Source organism: Netta rufina, assembly GCF_964035555.1.
Source record: "Netta rufina genome assembly, chromosome: 3".
Classification (NCBI taxonomy): domain Eukaryota; kingdom Metazoa; phylum Chordata; class Aves; order Anseriformes; family Anatidae; genus Netta; species Netta rufina.
Window position 1 is genome coordinate 5,117,681 of NC_140125.1, and position 26,583 is coordinate 5,144,263.

The window sequence follows — 26,583 nt, forward strand, 5'->3', positions numbered from 1 at the left end:
AAATGTTTACTTCTGGGATTTTACCAGATGCTAATATCTGGTGAAGCACTTCAGTTTTAGGATACACTTGGGTCTTCAACTGAAATAAAAGTTTGACAACCCGCACACCCCACACCCCCCCATGTTTTCCTAATAGCATTATTTCTGCACATTCAGTGGTTTCCTTGTTTCTAGAACCACTCAATAGTGATAGCAAAATAATGCTGCTGTTAGACTGTATTAGTATGTAAACAAAACCACTATTTGTCAGAGTATTAGAAGTAAAAACAAAATTCTCCTATTCTCCAAAGTATTCTAAGAATAATATCTATGCAGATTAAAACAGAGTTGTTGAGAGTATTTAATATTTAAAGTGGTATTACGATCCTTCATATAGAAACTGCTTCTGTTTTATACAGAACTGTCCAGTATTTGTCAATGAAGTGTTTTGATTAATTATGTTTGGATAAGTTTCAGTACCACACAAATTACTGCATATGCATAACAAGAGATAGCACGTAAGGGTTAGCTTGTTTATCCAAGTCTATCTTTTCCTTTTCTCATCTTGTAAAGACAAGATACTGTCAGCTCTGTTTTGAGTGTTGTCTTCAGCTGAAATTTTGTCATCTTGTTTGGCAGCATAGGATTGGCATCCATTTTGGAATTAAATTCTTTTGAAGTTCTAGGTCTACACCAAGTGAAATTTACATTTAAAATACACTCCACAGGTGAACTATCCAAGTTCTTGGCATGTGTTTATGACTTAGCTTATGATGAAAAGCCGAAGTATGAAGTGCTCAAGAAAATCTTGCTGGATGGATTAGAGTCAAGTGGAACTCGCTACGATGGCCCTCTGGAATTTTCCACTGCAGGATGCGGACGAAATCGTACTGCTGAAGCATCAAAAGTAAGAGAGTTCTGGGATTATTTCCGAAATTGTTGCCTTTTCTTTTGTAGAAGAGGAAGTAGTTTAATATTGCAAAATGAGACTGACACAGCATTTCTTTTTGCCTTAAATACATCGTGTTTGTTAATTCCTGTTTCCCCTGGCTTTGCTAAAAAGTGGGATGTCAACCCTTAAGGAGGAAGAACTGTCATGAGTCCTTTTGACCCACGGCCTCTCACTTCAAAGTAGTAGGTCTGTGGAGAATGATTTACTTTCAGGATAATGGGGAAGTCAAGGACTTTGTTCACCAACATCTTGAAGAAAAGCCTGAATGCCAGTTTTTTCCTTCTTTCCAGATTAAAAGCAAAGTTACCTTTATTAGTGAAAGCATTTAATTCATTTTCTTACTTTCAAGCTGTTCTTTGTCATTTGCTTTTATACTCCTGCAGCCACTAATGTGAAGGAGGTATTATTCTGGGATTTAACTGCGTTGTTGGTATGCAGTGATACACTAACGTGGAATTTGAAAACTGACAGCTATCGTGTTATGTTTTCCTTTTGTACCTTTAAGTCTGAAGCTACATGGTTACTAACACCGTGTTTTAATAAGTGGAGATTGAGGTAATTAGCAGTCTTACTGGACTTGCTGTGAAATGTCAGTCCCGGCATACCTCTGCCTTGAAACTACCCGTATGCAAAAGCCCCATTTCTGTCTCCGATGCGTGTGCAATAAGGCAGGGTCAGGGTACCATTCATTTTTAATATTTCTGGTGAACTTTGGACCATCACAAGTATACGTGAGCCAAGAATGCAGGATGCAAACTAATGTGACTGATAGGCTGCGAGATGAATGGTGATTCAAGTATCAGTGCACAGATGGTTCTGATTTGCTGAGTTTTGTAGCTGCTGCAACTGAAGACATAAAATATCCTTCTAGTCATAAATTAGCTCTTTGGAAGCAAAACCTTGGCACCAGAGCTTTACAACCTTCAATTAGTAGGGAAAGAAGTATTTGAATGACTGTGGTATTGACATCTGTAGGCCTGCATAGTAATCATTCCTAATAGAAGAGAATATCTGTTTGAGGGGGTTTTGCATGGCTAATTAACCACCAGTGAGAATATGTAATTTTTTCATGATCTCCTGATTGTCACCTTTCTCTCATGATACAATTACATTTTATTGTAGCAAGTGCCTCACAAACCAATTGTCAGCACTATTTACGTATTACGGAAGGCAGGACAAAAGTTCATGTTTAATAAAAAGGCACTGGGTTTTGATCTTGGTAATTACAGATACTTATTTTAGCAATTTTATTGACTTTTCTGTTTTTACCACTTTTGTCTTTTAACGAAACCAAAAGCTATTTCCATGACAGAATTTCCCTTGCTATGATGGTGACCATGTTGTCCTCACTAATTTGAGATGATTTTTTTTTCTCCAGTTTGTACTGTTTTCTGAAGTTAATTGAAATATCAGGTATCTGATAACTGATCTCCAGTGGATCTGGTTGGATCTCTGGTGCACGTATCTTTGATTCCTTAGGGCTGGATACTGGATAGTAAAACTGTTTTCTTCTCATTGCCTGGTCTAAGACTTGTTCAGCATGGTGGCATAAAAGATAAAACCTCTGGACTGTAAAAGCTGCTGTAGCATGTACTGTTTGCAAGTGCACAACCCTACTGAAAAATCCACGACCGTGGAGTGTCACTTCCTGGCACTCTGGTGCTGTAGGCTTAAGCAGAATTGTTTCTTGTGGCCAGCGAGACTTGGGAGAGAGTCTGCATATTGCTAGATCTTGACACCTATCATCACATTTTCAGAGAACTTTTTATGTTGACTGTTGTACTTTTTGGAATAATAAGAATTCTGGTGCTGTTCCAGTGACCACCTATTTTTTTTCCTCGAGTATGTTTCTTCAGCCAGCTGTGCTGCTTACATGGAAAAGCTTCCCCTAACAGTCACTGCAAAACAGCTGTAGAAAGGAAATTTTTGGGGTTATTCAAAGGACTTAAAGGGCACTTAAATACGAGTAGAGAGAGCAGGTAACTGAACTTTGTCTAAATTTATTGCTATTTTGAGAAAATCCAATATTCAATCTGTGGCTATTGACTTTGGAGAGTATTCAAGGCCTGGTGCACTTCGGTGCTACAGTCCTGACAGTGTTCGATGGCAGGCGGGTACTTCCCACTGCAGCTCCTCGTGATGCTGTCTGCAGTTATTCCAGTTCTGACTCCTTTCATCTCACACTTCTGCGTTCTCTTTCCACCTCTCCGTTTTTTTCACCAGATATTCCTCCTATTAAAAAGGCAACCTAAAAATAGGGGGAGTTGCTACAAACCAACCCCTGGCTCCTCACTTCTTGCTTATGAGCAGAATCAGACTGTAGACAACCTGTCTGATTCCGCTTGTACCTGTTTGGTGCAGGAAAGAGGTGATCTTAGGTTAATCCCCTTTTGAGGACCAGTAAACACCCGTAAGTACCAGCAAGAAGATCCTGTAACACCAGCTTTCCTTGAAGGTGATGTGAGGACTTGCTACAGAATTGAATTTTAAGATGTAGCTCCTGTATAGTACATCAAATTTGTCTTAGAGTGACATAAAAGGTGTAACAGTGGCCACATACTAGCACTTTATTTCAGTTACATATCAAAAAGATGATAAAATATTAATTAGGTTAATTCTCAAACTTCCTTACCACAGTTTTTGGCACTGGATAAATATTCTCAGCTTTCTCACCTACAGTGAAAGTGCTAGGATCAGGGCCAAATGAAGTATGGTAAGGCCAGCTGACTAGTTGCTAGATCACGTAAATTTCATATTAAACAAAATAATTACAATACTGACTTGTCACTTTACTAGTAATGGACAATGGTAATTTTTAGGCATACAATAAATATTAAGAAGTGCTATAAGTCCTCTTTTGAAAGTGATTTTGTAATTTAAAGTATGTGTATGTTGTAGAGATAGCAGGGTTAGCTGTCAACAAGATCAGCAGTTCTTACACGATGCAGTATGATGCCACGATGCAGGGAAAACAGCTTGGGCACCCAAACCCAGCTAACTGTCAGTGTGGCTCTGAGCCTTGCCTATGTAATTCCCTTTCTCAGGGCTCTGGACAGTGTTATGTGCTGAGGTAGACTGACTGAAACTAGCTTGAGTTGGCATTCAGAACAGATACACCTTTCTGTTTCTAAACATTAATAATTTTCACAGAATAGAACTATGGATTTTTTTCTCAAAAGGTTTTTTGGATTCAGCTCTATGAAGTGCCTACTGGCACTTTCAATGCTATTTGGGTTGTGCAATTTCTATCTCCTATATGTATTTAATTTGTAGTAAGAAAAAGAAGCCTATTATTTCTTTTCTAGCTGCTATATTGAGATACAGCTGCTGCACACAGGACCATATGCAAACATTACAGTTACAGAGTTATTAGCGTGCCAGAAGTACCAAAGGCATGTGGCATACAGCCTGTGTTTTGGCAACATTTGTCTTCCAAGTTACAAAAGCCAAAAACAGACATCATTTGATACCCAGTGCTTAGAGCAGCACTATGAAAAACTTGCATTAACTCAAGCAACTATTCACCGTGTATTCCCAATTACATTTCAGAAGACTGTAGAATATAAGACTTCACTCTTAAATTAGATTACCTGGGCCAAAAGACTTATTGATTATCTTTTAGACAGTTTTGCATTTGACTCAATCCAGTGATATGAAATGCATTCAGCTCTACTTAATAATACAAACAGTGACTTATTGGCCTCATTCCCAATAAAGGTTATTAATGAATATTTTGAAAGGTATAGCTCAAGTTTATTTTGTACTTCCCAAAATACAGCATAGCTCTAACTTTGTACTGCTTGGAAAAGACATTTATTGATAACTAAAATGCTGAAAACAATTCTTCTGAGAAAGATAAAAGCTTATTCTCATTCTGTGTTCTCAGGACTGAAGTGAAGTTAGAACGGTTTTCTTTTTAAAGTACGGAGATATTTTTTACTAAACAAAATTGCTGTCTGTTCATCAACAGGTTTGCTTACCAAAGCCTGTGCCAAAACCAGTTCAACAGAAGCAAAAAAAGATGGAAGGGAACGAATACATGCGCCCAAACAAGGCCTGTAGTGCGGTAACAGGCAGACGACTCCCAGATGAAGAAAAGCCAAGTAACTTACACCGAATGCTTCCCCAACCAGAGCCTCAGCAGGTGAGGATTTTGGCATGGCTGTAAATGCATGGTATCTTCTGGGAGTTCGTGTGCTGTTAGCTCAGTGTCCAGCTCCTGGGAAGGGCAGAGGAAAAGAGTGCTTGAGAAAAGCCAAGCATTAAGTCCCAAACCAGCAGAAGCTGGCATATGCTTAATGGCTTGTATTATTTGAAGCATTTGGAAGCTTCTTATGTAGCCCAGGTAGTAAGTGCAGTCAAGACGCTATCCTTACCTGTTTCCAACCTTCAAATATCAGAGTGGTACCTGTAAAAATGGTAAATCCTGATTTTTTTTTTTCAGCATACAAAATTACTGTCTGTCCATCAGCAGGTTCACCTACCAAAGCCTTCACGGAAACCAGTGCAAAAGAAGCAAATCAAGATGAAAGAGGAAGACTCCAACTATCCAAGCAGGCCCCAAGCTCCACGCAGGCAATTCCAGGCTGAGGAGAAGCCAATTAAATTGAACAGCACAATTCAGGAGCCTGACCCAGAAAAGGTGAGTTTTTTGGTTTTACCTTTGAAGAGGTGTGGCATGTGGAGAAAGAAGGTTGAGCTTTATTAAAATAGAGTTTAAAAAACAAAGAAACAAAACCAGCAGCACGCACAAACCCGAAACTAAGTGTATGCAAACTTGATGTTTGCCACAAGCACTAGAAGTTTGTGTGTGGTTGCTTGGTCACACAGCTGTTAAATTAACATTTGTTTAATTTTTTTCTATAGCTTTGTAGTAAAGCACTGGAACAGTGTGCATGCCGAACAGATACAAGTGTTGGGAAACAATCTCTTTTTTTTTTGTCCCTGTTTTTTTCTTGATAGAAACTTTCAGTAGTTACGTTTTCTACATAGTAGAAAACTTGATAGCAGTCTTAAGTTCCTGAATTCTGACTTTTTAATCTGAGGATTTTAGAAGCTAACTGACTCACTTCAAATATTATTAGTAACTACTGCATAAAAGTATTGAATGGGTTTCTACAGAATGAAAAATATTAATCAAGGTTTTAGTAAAAACTAGTGCAAAATAAGGTACATCTTAATGAACATACTGTGCTCCTTTGTTTTCTACAGAGCTTATCTTAGCAAATTCAGCTGTTTGTTTCTTTCCTATAGAGAAAATAAACTGTTAAATGAAGACAAGTTCTAATAAGCACAAAAATGCAACTTTTGATACAGCTTTATTATTAATACAAAATTCTTTGCTTCAAGCAGTCTGCTGATCACTGCCTGGAGACTCCGGTACAAGTTAGGAGAGTGAAGCAGAAAAAGCACAGCTGTACCTGAGAGCATCAGGCAGTAAAGTGGTGAGCAGAACAATTTCTGGAGATGTCTTGGCTAGTAGCAAGGTAGTCAGATTCTGAAAGGTCTCTGGAGTTTTGACACAGTACCGTTGTTTCTGTGAAGATATTCTGAGTGCTGCTTCATGGTTCTTAAGTGTAAAATTTTTAAAAATATTAAGGAAAAAAGGTGGCATTCCCCCCATTTATTTTCCTCCTGTATAATTTGTTTAAAAGCTACTTTTACTCCTTAAGATAGGTGTAGATGCAGAAAGAGAGGCACATTTGGCTTTACAGCATTACATAGGGTAAAAAAAAAAATGAGCTGGTGTCCTTGTAACTTCTGTTCATTTGAACAGCAGGCACACCACATGGATTGTAGCTCTTCACGCTGGAGTGTAACGTGGGGATTTGTGTTTCCCTCTTTATGGGAAGAAGAAAAAATACATTTTGCAGAAATTGAACTGATCACAGGTCTTGCATATTAGATTATTATTTGCATTTTGGTTTAGCCTTTCTAAAAGCAAATCCACTGTTCCAGTATGATTAATAATGCTTCATCTATGTAGAATAGTTCTGTAGTTAAAATGGATGTCCTATAACATTTAAGAGACTGAAATGAAAAGCTGGAGATGGGAAAAAAAGGGGCAGGATTGACAGTCTCGTATTGCAGACCTCCTCTTAATTTCTTTCATGTAATTTTGGGGATTGGTACAGGAAAACTGTATTTCATAGTTGTAAAGTTATGAAAATTCAGGAGGATACTTCATGCACAAAAGGGAAAAAAACTAATGGCTAATGTAGGAGCTGAAGTAATGAGTGTCTGTCGAGTGTTCTCCAGAGAGCAAATCCCAGCAGTTTTGTTAGGCACCCACCTGGAGGAGTTAACTGCAGGGACCTCGCTGTGGCCTAGACGCTTGGATGGGATGGCCACCCTGCTCTTAATAGTAGTAGATGGTGCAGGTAAAGGTCTGAATACAGAACTTGGAGGGAAAGTTGTTTCTCCCTGTTTTATCTTTTAAGGGAAGTACATTCAGTAAAACATCAGATAGCTGCTCGGATAATAACAAGAAGATGAGAAAGATGGAGTGGGTTTGCTTTGTAAGATGCTGCTGAAAAGCCCTTACAGTTTAGGTATAAACAAAAAGGAGAAACAGTTCTGTGCCACAAGGGGAACACCTGAATGAGAGGAGTAGGACAAAAAGAGTAGGATGCTTGTGAGAGACAGGACATCTGGCAAACTGGGAAAGAGAGAATGTGAAAGACAAGTAGTGTCTAGAAAAGAATATGGAAACAACAAAAACCAGAGAAGAAAAAACTTATGAGCTAGTGTTATGTCAGACACCATAGTATCTGTCTATCAGAGGGTACCCATTTTTTCACATCTGTCATTAATCTGAAAGAGGAATAAGGCAGCTGATAATGAAGACAGGAAATCTCTAATAGAAAAATACAAATTAGATTACAAATGTTCACCAACAAAGCTATATTGCTATAGTTGAAATTAAGCAGGATGTATTCACAAAAAATAATATATTGTGAGTGAGATCATGGAGAGGAAATCAAAGGTAGACATTTTTCAGACACAGTGGAAAATAAAGGTAAAATTTAAAGTTCTGGATTCGTGACAGAACAAATAGTAGTGTTTATGGATTTATTTCAAAGATAAAAATCAAAACGGTAAGCTAAAGATACCATTGCTTCCGTAGACCTGAAAATCCAATCACCCTATCCAACTGCAGCAGAGAACATGCTAATAGGATATTTATGCCATCTATCATAAATCAGGAGAAGTTTAGCTTCACTATAAAATGCAAAAAGTTACACAAGTTGAAACAACAAATCAAATTTCAGAGTATTGGCTGGGTTTCCAGTCTTTATTAATAAGAACACTGTAAAGACTTTTAATATATTAACATTTTTGGGAAAATAAATATAGAAGATTTTCAGCTGTTCACTTAATTAAGAGAGAGTCCCTCTCTTTAAATGGTGTTTAACCATACTTAATGTTATACACTTAATATACATCTGCAAATCCAAGAGTTAAGAGTTTGTCAGAATTGCATTGCTTTCTTCAGAATAATTTAAATACCCAGATCTTTGGCATCTTTTTTTTTTTTTTTTTCCTTATCTGATTCACATCTCATTCATTCAAATACCAAGGTTGTAATTTTTTTTTTTTCCTGCAGAAAGACACAGGAAGAGACTTACCACCACTCTACCCCCAAGCAACATTCTCAGAATTCAGAAAGAACAACCAATATCAGCTGTTTACTACAGATCATCCAGTATCATTGCAAGAACCTGGTCTTTCTATATCAACTACATTTAGACTTGCATTTACTGAAGAAAGATACCACTACAGTATAGCTATACTTGCGCTTCTGTTTCTAATATGGCTTTCTTTGTCTTTTACTTGATGTAACTGTTTCATTGTCTTCTGTTTAAGTGCAGCAGTATTCCCATCATGCTGTTTTTCTCAAAGTTTCTTCATGGAAGATTTCAGTGTCAGGGGCTTGGAAAATAGATTTTTAAAATAATAACGTAAATACATCTTTTAAAAGCAAGTTACCCTAAACTTTCAAAATCTGCACTGAATAGAGTTCCATATGCACTAAACTATTTTTGGGATGTTTTGTACTATGAATGTTGGGATTCATTTTTTTGGAAATTAATTTTTTGCTACAGCAACATTAAAAGAAGTATCATTAAAGATAACAGCGTAGTATTTGATTATTATAAAACTAGTATGTTGCTAAAGTACTTGTTATCATAAAACCTTTTTTCTGTTTCCAAAGATCTTTAGTTAAATACCAATGCGTTAACTGCATGGAAGTCTAAACTATTCTCTCTTTACCCCACTGAGTAAAGGGAAGATAAAAGCTGCAAAATGTATTTTACAAAAGCCTTTTTACAATGGCTTGATTTTATCAAGGCTAGCATACATCTCTTAATTCAGTCACTCATTTTCACCGGATTTCCTTACCTTGTTACAATATGGACATTCACCAAAGATGACATTAAAACTCTGTCTGCTCGAAGGAAGACCTTGTAGCCACTGTAACACAAGTAAGTGAATTAAAATTCACGTTTCTTTCATATCAAATTTAAGAACTGTCTATTAGCAGAGGATTTTGCAAATAGAGTTCATTTTATATACATCTGACCTGGTGCATGCCAAGCCAGTCTGTATAACCACAAAGCAGGGCAGGTTCCCTTCCACAGCGAGGTTTTTTTTGTTTGTTTGTTTGATGATTTTGGATTAGAACACAAGAGAAAGCACAGTGGCTTTTCTAGCAATCCTTATGGGATTTTGCTTCATCTGAAACTTGAGGTGTGAAATGCTTATTTTTTAGGATCTGTCAGTGTGTTAACAAACAAGCTTGTTCCATTAATTACCTCATACAGGCAAGCCTGATGAAAAGGTTGTCCACATCGGGGATCATCACATACTTGATCTGGAGTAGTGCCATCAAGTCGATAGGCATAGCAGATTCCACAGTCCTTAGTAAAATCCTTAAAACACACATGTTAGTTTACAGTAGAACGGAAAGGAAGAACCAGGGATGGAACACAGAGAAACATTTTCATCTATCTGGCTCTGGGTTTGCATTTTTTGTTATTTAGAATCACTAAACATGTTTACAACATTATGGTCTTAACTGCTAGAGTAGTTGCTGGACATACAAGACTGCTTGGATATATTTTATCTTCTCCCTGCATTACATCTAGTTTGACAAGTGTTTTCATGCTCTTGGGCCTTACCATTTCTTTTTCATCAAACACAATTTGTATTTGGGCTTTAGACACAAAACCTTGCAGTCAGATATTACTTTAAAAATGTCACGAGTGAAAGCCAAGCTAGTAATCCAGTGTTACAGCATTGTCAAAAATTAATTCCAAGTTTGTTTGAAATGCACCAGTATTTGGATGGCCTCTTGTCCCCTCTAAGCAGCTCTACCTAATTAGAACTTAAGTCATCAACATCCATAACAGAATGTTTGGATTTTTCCACATCTCATTAGCTACTCTGGAACTTCCTCTTTCCCTTTTAATAGTGAAGCCTGTTATTAATCGCCTTACTGCTATGAAGGCCACAGGAAAGTGTGCACCTCTAATCAAAGGTTAACAAGCTCTGACAATTGTTGCTTGAAGTTCAGAAGTCCTTATGACAATATATTAATTCAATTACCTCTCTTCTAAGTCTCTTATTTTTGCTGGCAGTTATAAAATGACCATTTAAATTTTACTTAGAAATAACAACTGTTCATTAACAAAAAGCAACTTACGCTTTCTTCTAGCACTGCACGAGATGGAAAATCAATTTCTAAGACGTCTTTCAAGTTCTGTAATAAACTGATTTTGGGGTCCCTGCAAATGGGAGAGAGGGAGAAAAAAGTCAGCACTAAGAACAGCAAACACCATTTTAGTTTTAAACCTGTATTACTAAAGATGCTTACCACAAGTGCATGTTGTTGTTCAGCTTAGTTCTCAAAGGGTTAACCACTACAAAAAATGTACATAAATAATTATAGTATCTTTAGGATCCTCTTCTGTCCCCTGCCAAGTTCTACCTCATGTTTCAGCACTGAAGGGCAAGGTGTATTTTGTTGTTGGCTTTTTTTTTTTTAATTACTCGAGACACCTAAGTCAATGATTGCCCTTAGTTTTAAAAATTCTGTATACTAGCCTTTAAAATATCATACTATTGAAGATATGATTTATTTCCCCGTAAGAAGTTGGCAAAAAACTGTGGGAAGTAGAATAAAAGATAAATATGTTCACATAATACTAGGACATATGTCGTAGATTCTTTTATAAAGAAAATTATATTAAAATATAAACATGGTTGGGTAATCATCTGTAGGATAAAGATTTCCCTGTGAATTGTGTTAGGAAAGCACTTGAGAAAAGCATCACTCAGTGCAAAGCAGCATGCCAGGTATTTAGGCTGTTAAAAAAACAGACAGCATCTACTGTGTAAAATTCTCCTATGCACATAGCCTAATTCCTAGCTCCGCTTAAGCAGTTTACCCCAGGAGCCCGAAATAGCTTGCACTAGTATCTGCACACCAGAGATCAGATTCTAAAAGTGAAATGAACAGCGTGTGTCTGCTGGCTTACCATGATCTGCTCCAAGAAAATAACACTCGGGGAGCATGTTTGGATGCCTGGGATCTACCTCTATGGTCACTGAAACGTTGTTCCCTAAAATGAGAGAAAGCAATTCATATGTGAAGCTTTTCTTTGCAATCAACTACTTAAAAATTGAAACATTAACTATTTTAGAAAAGTTTTAAATTAGTTATTTCAGGCTTTTTTTTTTCATTACTACAAATAATTAAGAAGTTGGTAGGTATCCAAATTAATTGTACAAAACATCAGTATAAAGTTTTTCTATTTAAATTTCAGTGGACTATAATTAAAAATATCAACTTACTAAAAAAATATAAGACTAGTTTTAACACTTAGAGTTTTACTTTTGAATAATGAAATTAAATTAATGTTACAATCAATTTGAAGTATTAGTGATGTTTTAAAGGTAATAGAGATGTAAATGTTATTAATTCCTCATCATCTTTTATAGTCAAAAAGACAAGAGCAAAGCCAGTATTAAGGAGTTTAAGCAGTAAAATCAATGTAGTAAATCTCTCCACCTCACTCTTTACCTAACCCACCTTCCTAGCTTTTCTGCCTTTGGACTTCCTTCTAATTCTCCTTTCACTCTTCCTGGACAGGATCCATCTAATATAGTAAGTCTGTCTAAATGCTGGAATTTGTGAATGAGACAAGGGCTTCTTTTAAGCTCTATTTTTACAAATACTAATTTCCTAGAGGTGTCACAAAAGTCATCATTTTTTCTAGCTAGGTGCTCATAAGTTGCAGATACACAATATTTTCCTGCAGAATTTTTCCTTTATATTGAACACCATAAAGTTGTAACAATTTTCTAAGCAGGCTCTGTATTCAGATAGAATGTGGGTTTTTTGTTTGTTTTTAAAAAACACAACTCTTAACTTTGTATTTAAGTCCTACTTTTAGTTTACGTAACCTGATTAGATAAGCAGAGCAAATAACAGCCCAAGTTTTACTTCTAAAACCCATGTGATTCCTTCAAATCTTTTTGTACCTATTGCAATTCTTCTTGTTGTAGCACTCCGTGTGGGATTTTCTGGCTCAAGCACCCATGTCTTTCCATCAATTTCATCCATGGCATCCCAGAATTCTTTCAGTGATTCTAATGCTGCCAGGAACTGATTATGGATGTCTATTAAGGAGTTCTATGAAAAGAAGAAATTTAAACATACTATATAGTTTCTACCTATGGATATACAGAACATTAAAACAAACAAACAAACTAACAAAAAACCTGTAGGTAATTTAACAGGAGTTAAAATCTAGTATCCATCCAATAATAGTATGTTAGCAAAAATGTTGAACCTTATATAATAATGCTTTTTTTTTTTTCTTTTAATCGAAATACCACAAATTAAGTGTATCTGTATCCTGAGTACAAATAATTTCGCTAATCCTGGTAATTCTAACACGTTGTGATATACATACATTATAGTTGGATTTGAAAGTATTTGACTCCCTTTTTAAGGAAAGTTTTCTAAAAAATGGTAACAACTATTCCTTTCCATTATAACTTGTAACAAACTACTGTAAAGCTTAAGTAAAAATCAGCATCATCTACCATTACACTTCTAATATTATGATAGTTTGTCCCTGCTTCATCTGAGCAATACGATATAACACAAAGAAATGCCCACTAAGGTAGATTGGGAAAAAAAAAAGCTATGATATATAGCCAAATAACGTCATAAAGGTCTCAGAATTAAACAGCATTAAGCCAGGTACTTAACATTAGATTTCAAACCATGTAAATATGGTCAGAGAAGGAGAAACCATGCAATAATCAGAGGATTACACTCAAGGGATTTCAATATTTGAGAGTGGATTAGATGGAATCAAAAAATCTGTGATTATACAGGACAACAGACAGAACAGCAATGCAAAAAAAAAAGTCTTTTAAACATCACTGAGCAAAAAATAAGTAATTATTTCTAGAGGAAATGGCTTCTTCAAGTAGAGAAAACACTCAGCAGTCAAGTTAACACCTTTTAAAATGCAGATGCCTAGAGGTACAAAACATGAAGTTGAATTTATGGAACCAAGAAGAGGTGAAGAAAGCAAGGAGGCAAGAGATGAGTTTTATTTGGAGTAAAACTCCATACAGGTTTTGAGCTGAAGTAAGCTAGAGTCTGATGTAAAATGGAATGAGTGGAGGAATTTGGAAGTGTCACGAACAGACCAGTGGGAGCAGACCAAGCAGTCAAAACAAGGCTTCACACAGATAGATGAAGCTACAACAGGAAAAAGTGAAGGTGTCAAAAAAATGGTAAAAGAAGACACTGAAGGGAGATCAAGTAGGGAGAAAAGAAAAAAAAAAGAAAAAGAAAATTAAACGATCAGTTCTGAAGAGGTATTTTTCTACAAATAACAGTAACAGGAAATATACATGAAATTGTCTCCTTTAATATTTAATGATTATGTTCTACCTTTCTCACCTGGACAGAAAGAAGTAATTACATATATATATATATTTATTTATTTCTCCATCGGAAAAATATGATTTTTATACGTAGTAAGTTTTTATATTTTATGCATACATATTCTAGAAAGAAATGGTGCAGCTTAGAAATAAAATGCTACATTTTTTTCCTGCTGTTATTAAATTAAAGTAGGAAAGCACTTAAGCAGAAAAGTGTGAATACTGCCAATCTCAAAATGTAACGCTTATTATCTTTAAAAGCATTTTGTTACTTTTATAATACCTGAAGTGATATAATAGTGTCAGTCACTTAACCACATCTTAGAGTATAATATCTTCATCTTAAGTACTATTATTTCCAGTATTTTAATAATTTTCACACAGTCCTGAAATGTGATCTTTTGTGCTCTGATGACACTTAAATTAATAGCATAATTTTCTGGTACTTGCAACAGTTGCTTTCCATTTTGATTTTTTACATTTTTCTATATCACATACAGATAAATCCTCTAATAATCATTTTTATCTTTATCTTCTGGGAATTCAAAGGGTTTCACTAGAAAAAAGAAACATCAAGGGATTATAACCCACAGATAAGTTTTAAAATCCAATTAATTTTAATACTAATTGTAATTTTTCAATGATGTTCCTTAAAAAGGTAGTTAAATCTTTTTTTTAAATGCACTGTTCATTTGATCTTATTTGCATGCTTCATTGATGTAGCCAGCTGTCTCCTGCTATATACATAAATGCATCTATAGTTATTTAAATACATCACATGTTTGTCATGCAAACCATGAAAACTATAACATTCCTTTTTATCTTTTTATTTGATTAACCAACTGATCTTTGGTCATTGCTCAACACTCTTTTCTAAAATACTATCATGCTTTTTTATTTTTTTATTTTTATCTACACATCACCAAGATAGTCATTAATAATATTACACAGCACAAACTCTCTGTTTCTTGGTAACCTTTGTACAAGTGCATTAGAATTTGTATGAAATATGTAAAATATTCTTTGAAAAATAAGACATTCATACTTCAGGATGTCATCACTGGCTACCCACCTGACTCTAAAAATCACTAGCAAAACTAAACTAGTTACACCATCCTCTGTAATTATTAGGTTTCCATGGCCATCAGGCAAAACATACATTATAAAAACATAAAGAACATTGTGGCAGTTTAATCTTTCACAACAGCTTAAAACAAAATGAAGATAATTTTAACGTCTAATATAAACCTTGCATGTTACTTCTAACTACTGAGGCACTGACATCCGTTTCCCACACTAGCAGTAATTAGTAGGTAGCAGAGGTTAGGACTATTACCAGCATGAGAATACTCACAAAACCTAAACGTAGTTTGTTGTGCAAGTGGATATCACAGTCTTTAACTGAACCATGTTATTTCTTTCTATGGGATTGCCTACATCTGTTGCACTGGCTGGAAAGTGATCCCTTTGCAGCTATGCTCCCTCAGTCTGTAGGGTGACAGGGGATTTATGAAGTCAGCACAGAAGGCACTAGTGAATGCACAGTTCAAGCTGAAACACTGCACAGGATTCTGACCAGATCTTCCCAAGAAAACAGATATTTCCACCCAGACATGGTCCTGGGCAGCCTGCCCCGGGTACCCGGCTTGAGAAAGGGGTTCCAGAGGTCCCTTCCTGCCTTAAGCTACAAACAAATCAGATCCAAGACAAAACATTTCTCAGACAAAGAATGGAGAGTCCATCATTAGGAAAAGTCAAAAGTTTCACTTGCTTTGACTAGCAAAGCAGCCTAAGAGGGGATGTGATTATTATCCACAGTTATATTACAGTAGCTGTACAAGGGAGCTAGAGCTAGAGCTGGTGGAAGGCCCATCAAATGTGAACTCACACAAAGCCAACAGCTAGAGCTGGGTTCCTCTCCCTCGCAGCACTGAGGTCCTGGCAATGCCTTCCAGTCCCAGGACACCCCATTACTTTCAGGTGGGAGCCTGGCCAGTTTTTGGCAGAGAGATACTGCATGACTTAATGATCCAGCTCCCTTCAGCTCTCTTTAATGACCACCACAGAAACTGAGCAGCCCAAAAACATTACTGATTTTACCAGCAAAATGCATAATTAGAAAACCTCGCTCTGAGTTTCCATACAGAAAAATAAGAAATTGAGAAAACCTTAGTTTGGAATACTCAGCTTGAAATCCCTTCAGCAGGCTTTAAAGGATTCTTTGCATTAAAGCATCACCTCCAGTGACCATAGTCATAGCTGCAAACACTCAACACTTCTCTAGATTTTTCACATATCAAGTTGTGAGTATAGAAAACAAATAATACAATCAGTGATGACTTATGATAGGAATGCAGTGTGACTCAGCAGTCAGTTTTCTCTCAACAAAGCTTCAAAGTTTTAGTTATACTAGGCTCTGTGAGACAAAAATCTGACATATACTGCTACACAATGCACCAATACAATCCTTTGGACTGAACAATTCAGTGTTAATTTATAGGGCCATGATTCTATGTTCTTAACATCTGAAAACAGGTAGGTATAGACACTGGGCTAACTAAATTGGTTATTTTACAGGAAAGCAGACATGTAAACATACTGACTTTCACATGGTTCCCTAGCAGTTTTAGAAAACTGACCGAACTTTTACTATTTGTCTTATCAGACTATACGTATCCTCCGTTTATTTCAACAACTGGTAGGAGATGAAGCACTTATTCTGGTCAGTAAAAATCAGATATCCTGGACCTACCTAGAAGGCAACATATTCTATTGCTGCTCCTCTTACCCCTAAGCTTTGTCCTTTTGGCGTCTGCAGACTGGCCTCATCCTAATAACTTCTCTTCTACCAGTGAAGTGTCATGTAGTTCTGCAGTGGTTTTGTTCCCATTCCTGTCCTCTGCACTCTCATCTCCATCTCATCACTGGTCCTCGTGCTAATTCTTTCTTTTAGTTTATTCTAATTCAAACACTTTCCCCAAGTTTACAACCACTGCTCTGTAAGACTCAGCTTATCAATCACTTAGAGTTAAATTACACTCTTCCCTTCAATTAAATGAATAAGAAGGAACAGAAAAAAAAAGTCACTCTACTCTTCGTTCTTATTTATAGAGCCAATAACTTTAAAGAAGTGCTACATGATACATGGTAACATTCTTGCCAAACTTTAAACACCCATTCCAAATCCTGGATGGATTGAATTCTAACCAAATGGTAGTAGAATGTTCAAATTAAGATAAACACAGTGCATTTTAATAAAACTTGTGTTTAAAAAATATACAAATATGATTTATCTTTACTGTGAGGTTTGGTGGATTTTTTTCTGTTTGGTTGTTTTTTGCTAATTCTTCCTAGCACAAAATTTGCTTATCCTTAGGAATCCAGCAAAATTAGAATAACTGCAAAGCGTCCTAATGGGAAATGTAAAGCAGCCTAAACTTTAGGTGTTCTATGCATTCACAGATAAAATAAAATTTAATAAAGTGAACAGTGTTTGGCTGGCAAAGGGATCGCCTATATTATCTAAGCAATGTATGATTCTTTAGATTTGTTTGGACTACTATTTATTACTCATAAATTGAAATTTAGCAATTTTCCTCCTTTTTAGCACAAATCCAACTGAGACACAGCACTCTCAAATCTTTATAAAGTGACTTGTCAACCATCTCCATTTTTTGTATTGATAGATACATAGAAAACTGAGGTCTGTGAAGCTCTTTTGCTAAAAGAAAAAAAAAAGCATTATGATACATTCTACTGTGTTTCCATCAAAATAACTAAAGAATAATCTCATTCATATCACTATACCTTCTGAATCTTGTATTACTGTTTCATTGCTGGCTGGCTGGCTGCATGACCTCATTAGTCATTAATTTCCACTCTCCTGACCTTCATGTAGCAAACCAGGTGGGCAGTGGTCAGTATAGAAACAATACCCTGACGTGAGGGCAGCAGATTATAGATGCTCTGAAACTGCAGAACCATGCTTACCGTTTATGCTAAAATCTCTAGACAGCACATTTATCTGGTTATTTAGAAAAAGAATGTAACTGAAATAAGTAGATGTTCTTGCACTTGTCATTGAGAAGCACTCTGCATTTATTTGGCACTTATAACAGTAGCAGCAGCAGCAGCATTGCCCTTGGTGCTGATTTCTTACTACTCTAAAATGTCTCCTCTGAGCCAGAATACACTGGCTGTTGCTGATCATGCTGTGAGACACCTGCACTGGCTACTAGGCTTGTCATGACGCACAAAACCCTACCATCTTCAGCTTGACATTGTGCAAGTTATAATTATTCATCCAAATGAATATGTCAGAGCAGCAGCAGCAGACCTCTCATCAGAGCAAAAGAAAAATACATCAAAACATTATCAACCCAGCAGGAAGACAGGGACCATAAGGAAAATTACCCATTTTTAATATGGATGCCATAAAGCCATGTCTATTATTATACCAAAAAAAAAAAAAAAAAAAAAAGAGACACCCAACAACCCCTCAAGTTTAAAGTCCATGAGCACTGAAAAGAACCTGAAATAGGCAACAGCAGGGGGAAAAAAAAAAATCAATTACCTGAAATCTATTTATACTTTCTTTCACAGGAGTTTATATTATAATAGTGCAATTGCACAATTCCAGTTAAGCCTTGTCAATCTTTACCTTAAAGATGACCAACAAATATTAAAAATAAAGACCCATCAAAACTTCATGTTATTTTACTGGAAGATATGTATAGTGTGTTCTGTTTCCCTTTTAGGAACAGAAAAAAATAATATATCAACCACTTGAGGACATGCTAAATTGCTTAATCCAAGTTTAACCCTTATTTTACCATGGCATGAAGATTGCTCACTATAATGATTTCCATGCATTTTGAGAATAAAACCAAATTTAAATGGTGTATGAAATGCAATTGTTACAACTATTTTTTTTTCCCTAAGTGTTGGGTTCATGTCACTCACATACAAGGTTAATTTTGAAAAAGGACTGGACAACTGAAACAAGATTATCAACATAATGTACAGGTTGTTGGTATTTGGTCCCACGTTATAGCAGATTATCTGCAGCTGGAATTTGTATCCTATGATTTCAGAACATGTCTTCAGTTACATACCTACACCTATTGTTTGTGTTTTCAAACACATTACCCATAGGTAATTCTAACTGTATAAAGATTTTAAGATATCAAGCTCTGGAATGCCACTTTTTAACAGTAGATTTTTACTTTCTTACAGTGTCAATATTAATGTATTTGCTTACATCTTTAACTTGTCAAAGAATGCTGCTTCATATTATGTTTTTCAAGAACATTTTATTAAGACATAAATCCAGCCGGTAGCTTCAAAATTACTAACAGTAAACTCAGAGCAGCAACAACTGTCAAGGATATTTGAAATGTTGTTAATTTGAGGCAACATATATTGCATTGATATAAAAATTAATAAAATAATATTAGATATATGGATAACACTGGAGGTAAGAAACAGTACTTGAAATCCTGCCTGTAGTACATGAAATCCAGTACAATCTAAGGGAAAAACAGTATCTATTTAAATCATTCAAAACCATAGCACAGAATCAAAAACTAAAATGACACACGACAACAAGCACATTTTTCATTTGCAATGGTTCATTCTTGAAATTATTTCCTCAAGCTCTCAAACTGAAGGATCTAAGGTGATACACAAAACCTTGAGCTTTGCAGTAAAAATTATATGCTCATCTTAAAATTATTCTGATGCAAAATTTTCAACCATGTTCCCTATATAAATTTAATAGCACCAAGGCAAGCTTTATTGATGGTCAGAAATCCTCACAAGAGTTAGATTTATGAAATACCATCACTTATATAAAATCTATTTTCCTGAACTAAATGAAATTAAACATCAACTATTTTCTACAGATAATTCAAATTAACTTACAACTAAGTGGTCACATTTAAATCCATTTAATCAAGTACACATGCTCTATTAAGGAAGAGAAATAAATGAAATAAAGAAAAAGATTAAAAAAAAGACAATGGCTCTTGGTTCTCTGTATTGACAGTAACTGTTACACTATGAAATTGGAATTCTATTAAGTATTTTCTTGTTGTTCCTTTGACTATAACTGAGGAAGTTTTATTACATCATGGAAACTATATAGGATAATGAACTGGGGGACTGGCAATTTTCTAAAAGGCTGTCAGCTTTAGAAGGTGCTTCTTTCTATATAAAAAGTTTATTGTACATATATTTACCCAATATAATTTCTAAAGATATGAATTTTCATCTGTATGAACAGCTTATGAGAAAAACAGCCAATATGAGTGAAAAGTATAAAACATGCAAGGTATATCTATATGGCAATGAAAATACTAAAAACAGTATCAGAAGGAATATGGAGTTCAATTTTACATAAGCAGGTATGAAGGGGAAACACATAGGGAAAAAAATCTGGAGCTACAAAGTCCAACACATCATTGCCACCTACCTTCGCATATGTATCATAATTACTAAAGAAGGATGCATAGTACAGCAATTTACCTGTGGCATCCAGGAAATAGCAAACTGAACAGGAAAATCCACAAGGCAATCTGGTGGTTCTGTTGGATACTGAGGGACAGAAGAAAAATACAGTTCTTTTTTAAAATGTGATTTAAAGTCAGACCAATACTCAGCTGCCAAATATGATAATGAAATATGAGCACTTTGAGCATCTTGCGAACTTGGCTCTCAAAGGAAAAATATGCAAGGAATTTTCAGAAATAGTTATAAATGATAATTATCATTTAAAGAAAACTACATGTAAACAGTTTTTTTTTTTTTTTATAACAGATTTTAATAGTGGCAGGAGAATCACAGTTTCCTGTGTTCAGTGTTTGCAAAGATATATTAAAAAAGAACTTAAAATTAAAAAGACCAAATACTAAAAAAAATTTTACAACGTTTCCTGATATCTTGACGGCATCTTTTTAATAGAAGCTTAATGTTACCCATGCAACATTCTTGTTCCTCAATTACCTGTAGTGGGTATAAAAGTTTAAAACAACGACAACAAAAAAGTCCTTAATGAGTCAATAATTAGAACTAGAATATTTGTTCTGATTGGAACGCTTTTTTTTTCTTTTGAAACTTAAAGCAAAATAAGCACAAAACTTTTTAGAAAAAGATGAATGAACATACACACAAAATTAAAACTAACAGGTCCCTCACTCTGCCTGCCCCAAATTAAAAGGCATCCTTTAGGAAAAGAACAAATAGTTCTGTTAAGCAAATCAAAGCTATAAAAATAAAAGGTTTGATAAATCCAACAATAACCATTTACCATTCATTACACGTGTAAAAATATTACAGTTCATTATCCCAATATCAACCCTGTGGAGAAAAAGTATTTTCTGAAAACGAAAGCAGCAAAGGAAAGAACCATCTAGGTACAAACAAACTGTGTCTTTTAAAAATAACACCTACAGAAAATCTTATTCATCTGAGAAATTCCCTCTTTTAGTCCTATGTGACCTTTCAAATTGTACCAATGACAGACACAGTAGCGTTATAAAAATTGTATTAGTATTGCATAAACTGACAAAGCAAGAGAACGTTATAGAAAATCTTACTTGGGGAGAAATATGAAAAAAGCCCCAACTTCCTCAGAAATAAAAACAAAGTTAAGTTTAGCTATGCTGCCTCCCATAACCATTCTCTACCCAAAATAAATTTATATGTATAGATAATGTCATTATATACCGGACACCTGACAATTACTGGAACCTTATAAAAGTTTTTTCATTTTATATACAGTGTAATTCCACAGTAATTACTTTCCAATTGCCCTCTATGGCAAGGAGCAAAAAAGACATAGCTTCCCCAGAGCATCCATTCTGCACTTGATTTTAATAATAGTCTGGTGGATTTATGCATTCCACAGAAATTTGTTTAAACATGCATTTTTTTAGTACAACTTCATTTCTGTTTTTTTGTTAGATATCCACTTTCTGAAGACAACTTCACTACCTGAATATTTACTATTTTATCAGATTGGTGGCAGACAAGTTAAATAACAGTGACAGAGCAAGAGAGCTGAAACAACTAATTTGGACAGGAGGCAGTTACAATTTAGAAACGTACAGCCACAAAAGCTATTACAGTTTCTTTTACTGTAATGTTGGTATCATTTTTCATTAAATACTTCAGTGCTTGCATAAAAATAAACCTGTTTTCAATACATAAAAGTATGTCTAGAACAAACTAAGACAGACCAATTTCTCTGTAGGCTTAGTTTTAGAGCTACCCAAGTTAAAATACCAGCAGCATTAGCCAATTATGTTCTTACTTTCTTGATAAGTAAATTCATTTATGTACTCTTTTGTCAGATGCCTTTGAACAAGTAGTTGCTAACATATTCTACAAATTTCTTTTTGTTTTTGTTTTTGTTTTTTTTTTAAATACCTACGGCACCTTATCTGCATTCTTAGTCAAATTTTGCTTAACACTATAATATTGTAATGTGCACCAGCTAATTGCCAAGCACCATGCAATAGTGATTCTGTACACATGTCTAGTGTAATGCTTTTAGACCATGCAGGGTGAAATCCTGTATAAAACAAGGCAAGTGACTCCCCAGAAGACAGTATTTTAAAACAGTATACCAGAGCATATCAATGGCATAATGTGCCATTAGTTGCATTTAAATTTGTATGTTAGAAATCATCCTATTATTCTTCAAACCAATTTAAGCAATTATTAAAGCAAAGATTTATATTCTGTATTTTTGAGCACGCAGCTGAATTTATCTAGAAAAAATATTTTCGATAACCCTCGCCAAACCATTCACTTAATTACCATCAAAGCATCTCATTTACTACATGGCATGCAAATTATTGCAGAGGCTATTAGAGTTCTAGGGATCTGAAATGGCAAGCACCCAACCCACTTCCAAGAATTAAAATATGAGTTTCTCGTGCAATGCAAAAGGAAATCTGATAAATAAAACAAATGTACTTGGTTTCATACCTTGCAAAAATGCACACTTCGTTTTCAGACAACTTCTCTAGATTATGAATTAAACTGTGAATGGAGAAAGATTTCCGCAACAGACATTTTCAGCCAAACTAAACTGAAAACTATTTCAGAAACTGTAAACTGAGAATTAGACAATATATCCTCTTATGACAGTCCTATTAATTTACAGAAGTCAATACTTCATAGCAGATGACTTGATAAATATACCTATGATAAGACACTCTCAATTCCTCTAGATTTACTTTGATGGCACCAAGTTTCCTAGATACTTTACAAACGCAGATTACAGAGAGCAAGTGTTTTAAAGGACAATTCCTAACACAAAGCACATTCATACAACAACAAGTGGAAACATTTGACAAAGCATAAGAAAAGTCCTCAAAACACATCCAAACCACTAAGAATGATAGTGAAGGGATATTTAGGGGAATACCTGAATACATAACTTTATGAAAAATAACTTATTAAATCACTTATAGATTTTTCTTGAAATTATCGTCAGCATGCTTACAAACTCCTCTTATTATATGGCATCCACAAGGACAAGGCTGAACGAACCAACCTGCCAGAACACATACAAGAGCCAGCAACATATGCCTGGGGGAGAGGTTTAGCTCTCTTGCTAACCTTAGTCAAAGAAACAGCATAACAATAATAAGCATAATTTTGTTAAAGCATGTTATCAAAAGAAAACCCTTAAAAAAAATACTTTGAAGTTTTTTCAAATGAATGAAATACATATATCAAGGAAAATCAAATCCCCATGTCAACAAAACCACGTTTCACATATAAATTTTCTCTTGTGGCAAGTTTAAATGCCAGACAGTTTAAAAAGGACAAACAATTGATCCTTTCATCATAAAAATCACTTGGGAAAAAAGAAAAGATTGATGATTACTTGTAACAGCAGACAAGTTGGATAATCTAGTCTTTTTATTATACTGTATCTTTAGTTGATAGAAGGTGCTTTTTTCTGCTATTAGGAGTCTCAACTTCACAGATTTTATTACTATAAAGAAAATGTGCAAGTTTTAAGGAGAACAGAAAAGAGGTAATCTCAATTCTCCTTATGGAACAATGATGAATTAAAGATAAACAGAACCAACCAACATGTAAAAGTGTTTGAGCTACCTGGTAAAAATGGGTATTAGACTGTATTTTGTTTCTGCACGTCTATATTTACAAACAGTTAAAAGTATTTCACTTAACTTCAGTCACCAAAACTTAAGAAAAAGCTTAGGGGCAACAGGCTGCATTTCATTTCTAATATCATACTAAGTATGGGGGTAACAGCTCCCTTCTAAACGATGACAATACAGTCTGGTTTTTCTTCCTGCATACTAAATAGACCACAATTTCATTTCTTGGCATATATTTTCCATCATTTATTAACATAATGTATTTAACAACTAAACGACTAGCAAATTATTTAATTCACTACTCTGTATGTGTAAATATACACACATTATATTTTAAGTATACTTTAAAAAAAAAAAAAAAGTCCTTTTCTGCAACCACATTTCCTTTTTCCCTCTAAGGTAAAATAACTTGTCTTATATAAAACTAAAAAACTCCTGTTTTTCCATTTTTCCAAGGAAAATAGGAAGTCTGTGAAGGTGAAATTTAATTTCACAACACAGTGCCCAGTCCTCATCCCTTCAAGATCCGTTCCACAGGATGGATCAAGGGTAGTTCCAAAATTCAATATTTAGGTAGTGTTTGGATCCACTTTTTTCCCTAAACTGAAGATAACAGCAATCACCATACAATTGTCATTGTACAGACTGGATATCTGTTAAAGATTCATGCCTTAAAATGAGAAATTCTACACAGAAATATTACAGTTTGAGTTCTGTTGCAGGTATCAGGAAAAATTAAAATTTTACTGCTTCCACACATGCCATGGATTTGGTTTCTAAACATTGTCAAAATCAGCCAGCTATTTAAACTAAAAAAATATATATTTTTTTTTAATATAAGAACCTCAATTCTGTAGTCAGTCTATCATAAACCTTAATCTCTACAGCTGAAGCAGTAAGACTTGCTAAAAAAGAAACCCAAGATCCTCTATTCTTGTCAGAAGCTCGGTCTCTGGACTGAGTAATAATGAATTAAAGTCTCCAAGTTGTTTTGTCTGTGATACAGAAAAATAATTGCAATATCATAAATGATTTTTCATATAATGCACAGCCTCATATAGAAAGATTCCTACGGAATAAGCATAATGTATTACAAATTTTCAATGCAGATAAAGTCTGAAAACTCTATTTTTTATAAAATAATTTCTCAAAAAAAGACGCAAAAAACACATTATGCTCACAACAGACATACTAACAAACAAACCAACTCTGAAATCCTTATAAATTAAAAAATCCATCTTTTTCAAGGAAGCCTTAAAATATTTTCTCCCATATAAATTCACCTTTGCATTTAACTTCAGAGTGATCAGATGTTGTCGACCACAGGAGTCTTCAGCTTTTAGCTTGATTGTAGTAAGACTAGTATCCACATATGCAACTCTACAAGAGAAAAGAAAACTCTAACAGTATTTTAAGAATTACAGCTTGAAAGGTCTGCAATACTCTTATTAGTCTGTTACAAATATTAATCAGAGGAAGTCCTATATGCCAACCATTTCTGCTGTTCTAGATTTACTGCTGTTAATACACCAGTCTACAGCTTAATGCAGTCATATATCTTTGGGTTATTTACAATGTGTGTCAAGGCTCATGCTGTGGTCAGTGAGCGCTATGTTTCAGTTTTCCATCACTGGAACCTTTGACACGCACAGCATGTTCCTGTCAGCCTCTACTTATGTACACATTAAACTTCCTGTCAAATCTTTGATCCATTTCTGCAGTTTCTTACAGTATGAGACTTTTATGCTCTTGATTTGCTTTTCTCTTCAATGAAGTTCTCTTTTATTATCAATATTATTATTGTGGAAAATTCAGTGGATATTGGTTCATATGCTGAAATTGATTTTCTACAGAAAAGAGTACTGGAACAGGTACAAAATGAGTTATTTACAATGATTTGCCTTTGTTTCATGACAGTTTTACACAGTGTAAATGCACCCAAGCAAGTAGCAAGTACATACTAAATGTAAATAAGTTTTAAAACTTATGACATAATCACTGACTTTTTGTTTAAGATGTCACTGATTTGTGCTTCCCACAACAATGAAGATGAATACCATTGTAAAATACATTGTTGTATTGAAATACGTTCTGCTGAGTAGCTTCAGCAACTGCCAAAAAGGTTCAATCTTCTATTTAAAAAATATATTTATCAGTGAACTGGATATCTGGATATTTTGACATTTTTACTATACCATTCTTGTGTAAAGATAAAAAGCAGTCTAAGATTATTGCACAACTTATCACCCAGACTGATGGAAAGGCCCATCAGAGTTCAAACCAAGCATCTGCTCACTGACCTAAGTAACATTTTTTTTTTTTTTTAACTATTACATACTAGCCCAGTCACTTTGGCCAGCATGCTGGGACAAATGGTTCTCTTTCAGCAGAAACTGGATACACAGTTGTAGAAGTCTATACAAGAAAAAGTAGACCTGCACCAAAAGACCAAAAGACATGCACATTCCCAGGCAAGAAGCAAAAAGAAGAAAATCATCTCCATGAATACACAGCCTCAATACGAGGGAACTGAAAAATACA

The 26,583-nt window shown here is 35.0% G+C and overlaps 2 protein-coding genes across 5 annotated transcripts in view; one reads left to right on the forward strand and one right to left on the reverse strand.

Annotated features, from left to right (window-relative positions):
• The window catches only part of VRK2 (VRK serine/threonine kinase 2), a 46,756-nt gene extending 37,725 nt beyond the window's left edge, over positions 1–9,031 (forward strand). The window contains exons 10-14 of one of the 4 annotated variants that reach the window (XM_084283880.1): positions 708–886; positions 4,902–5,075; positions 5,403–5,573; positions 6,284–6,375; positions 8,538–8,671. In XM_084283880.1, coding sequence (XP_084140006.1) covers positions 708–886; positions 4,902–5,075; positions 5,403–5,573; positions 6,284–6,355 — 596 coding nt within the window. In that variant the 3' untranslated portion in view covers positions 6,356–6,375; positions 8,538–8,671. Of the gene's footprint in view, positions 1–707; positions 887–4,901; positions 5,076–5,402; positions 5,574–6,283; positions 6,376–8,537 lie in introns of all 4 variants that reach the window. The other 3 variants (XM_084283881.1, XM_084283878.1, XM_084283879.1) reach the window with 3 other exon arrangements.
• The window catches only part of FANCL (FA complementation group L), a gene marked incomplete at both ends in the record, with an annotated part of 28,815 nt that continues 11,059 nt past the window's right edge, over positions 8,828–26,583 (reverse strand). The window contains 9 exons of the mRNA XM_084283882.1: positions 8,828–8,863; positions 9,335–9,406; positions 9,748–9,864; positions 10,638–10,719; positions 10,809–10,854; positions 11,473–11,556; positions 12,479–12,629; positions 20,429–20,497; positions 25,326–25,422. Coding sequence (XP_084140008.1) covers positions 8,828–8,863; positions 9,335–9,406; positions 9,748–9,864; positions 10,638–10,719; positions 10,809–10,854; positions 11,473–11,556; positions 12,479–12,629; positions 20,429–20,497; positions 25,326–25,422 — 754 coding nt within the window. The remainder of the gene's footprint in view (positions 8,864–9,334; positions 9,407–9,747; positions 9,865–10,637; positions 10,720–10,808; positions 10,855–11,472; positions 11,557–12,478; positions 12,630–20,428; positions 20,498–25,325; positions 25,423–26,583) is intronic.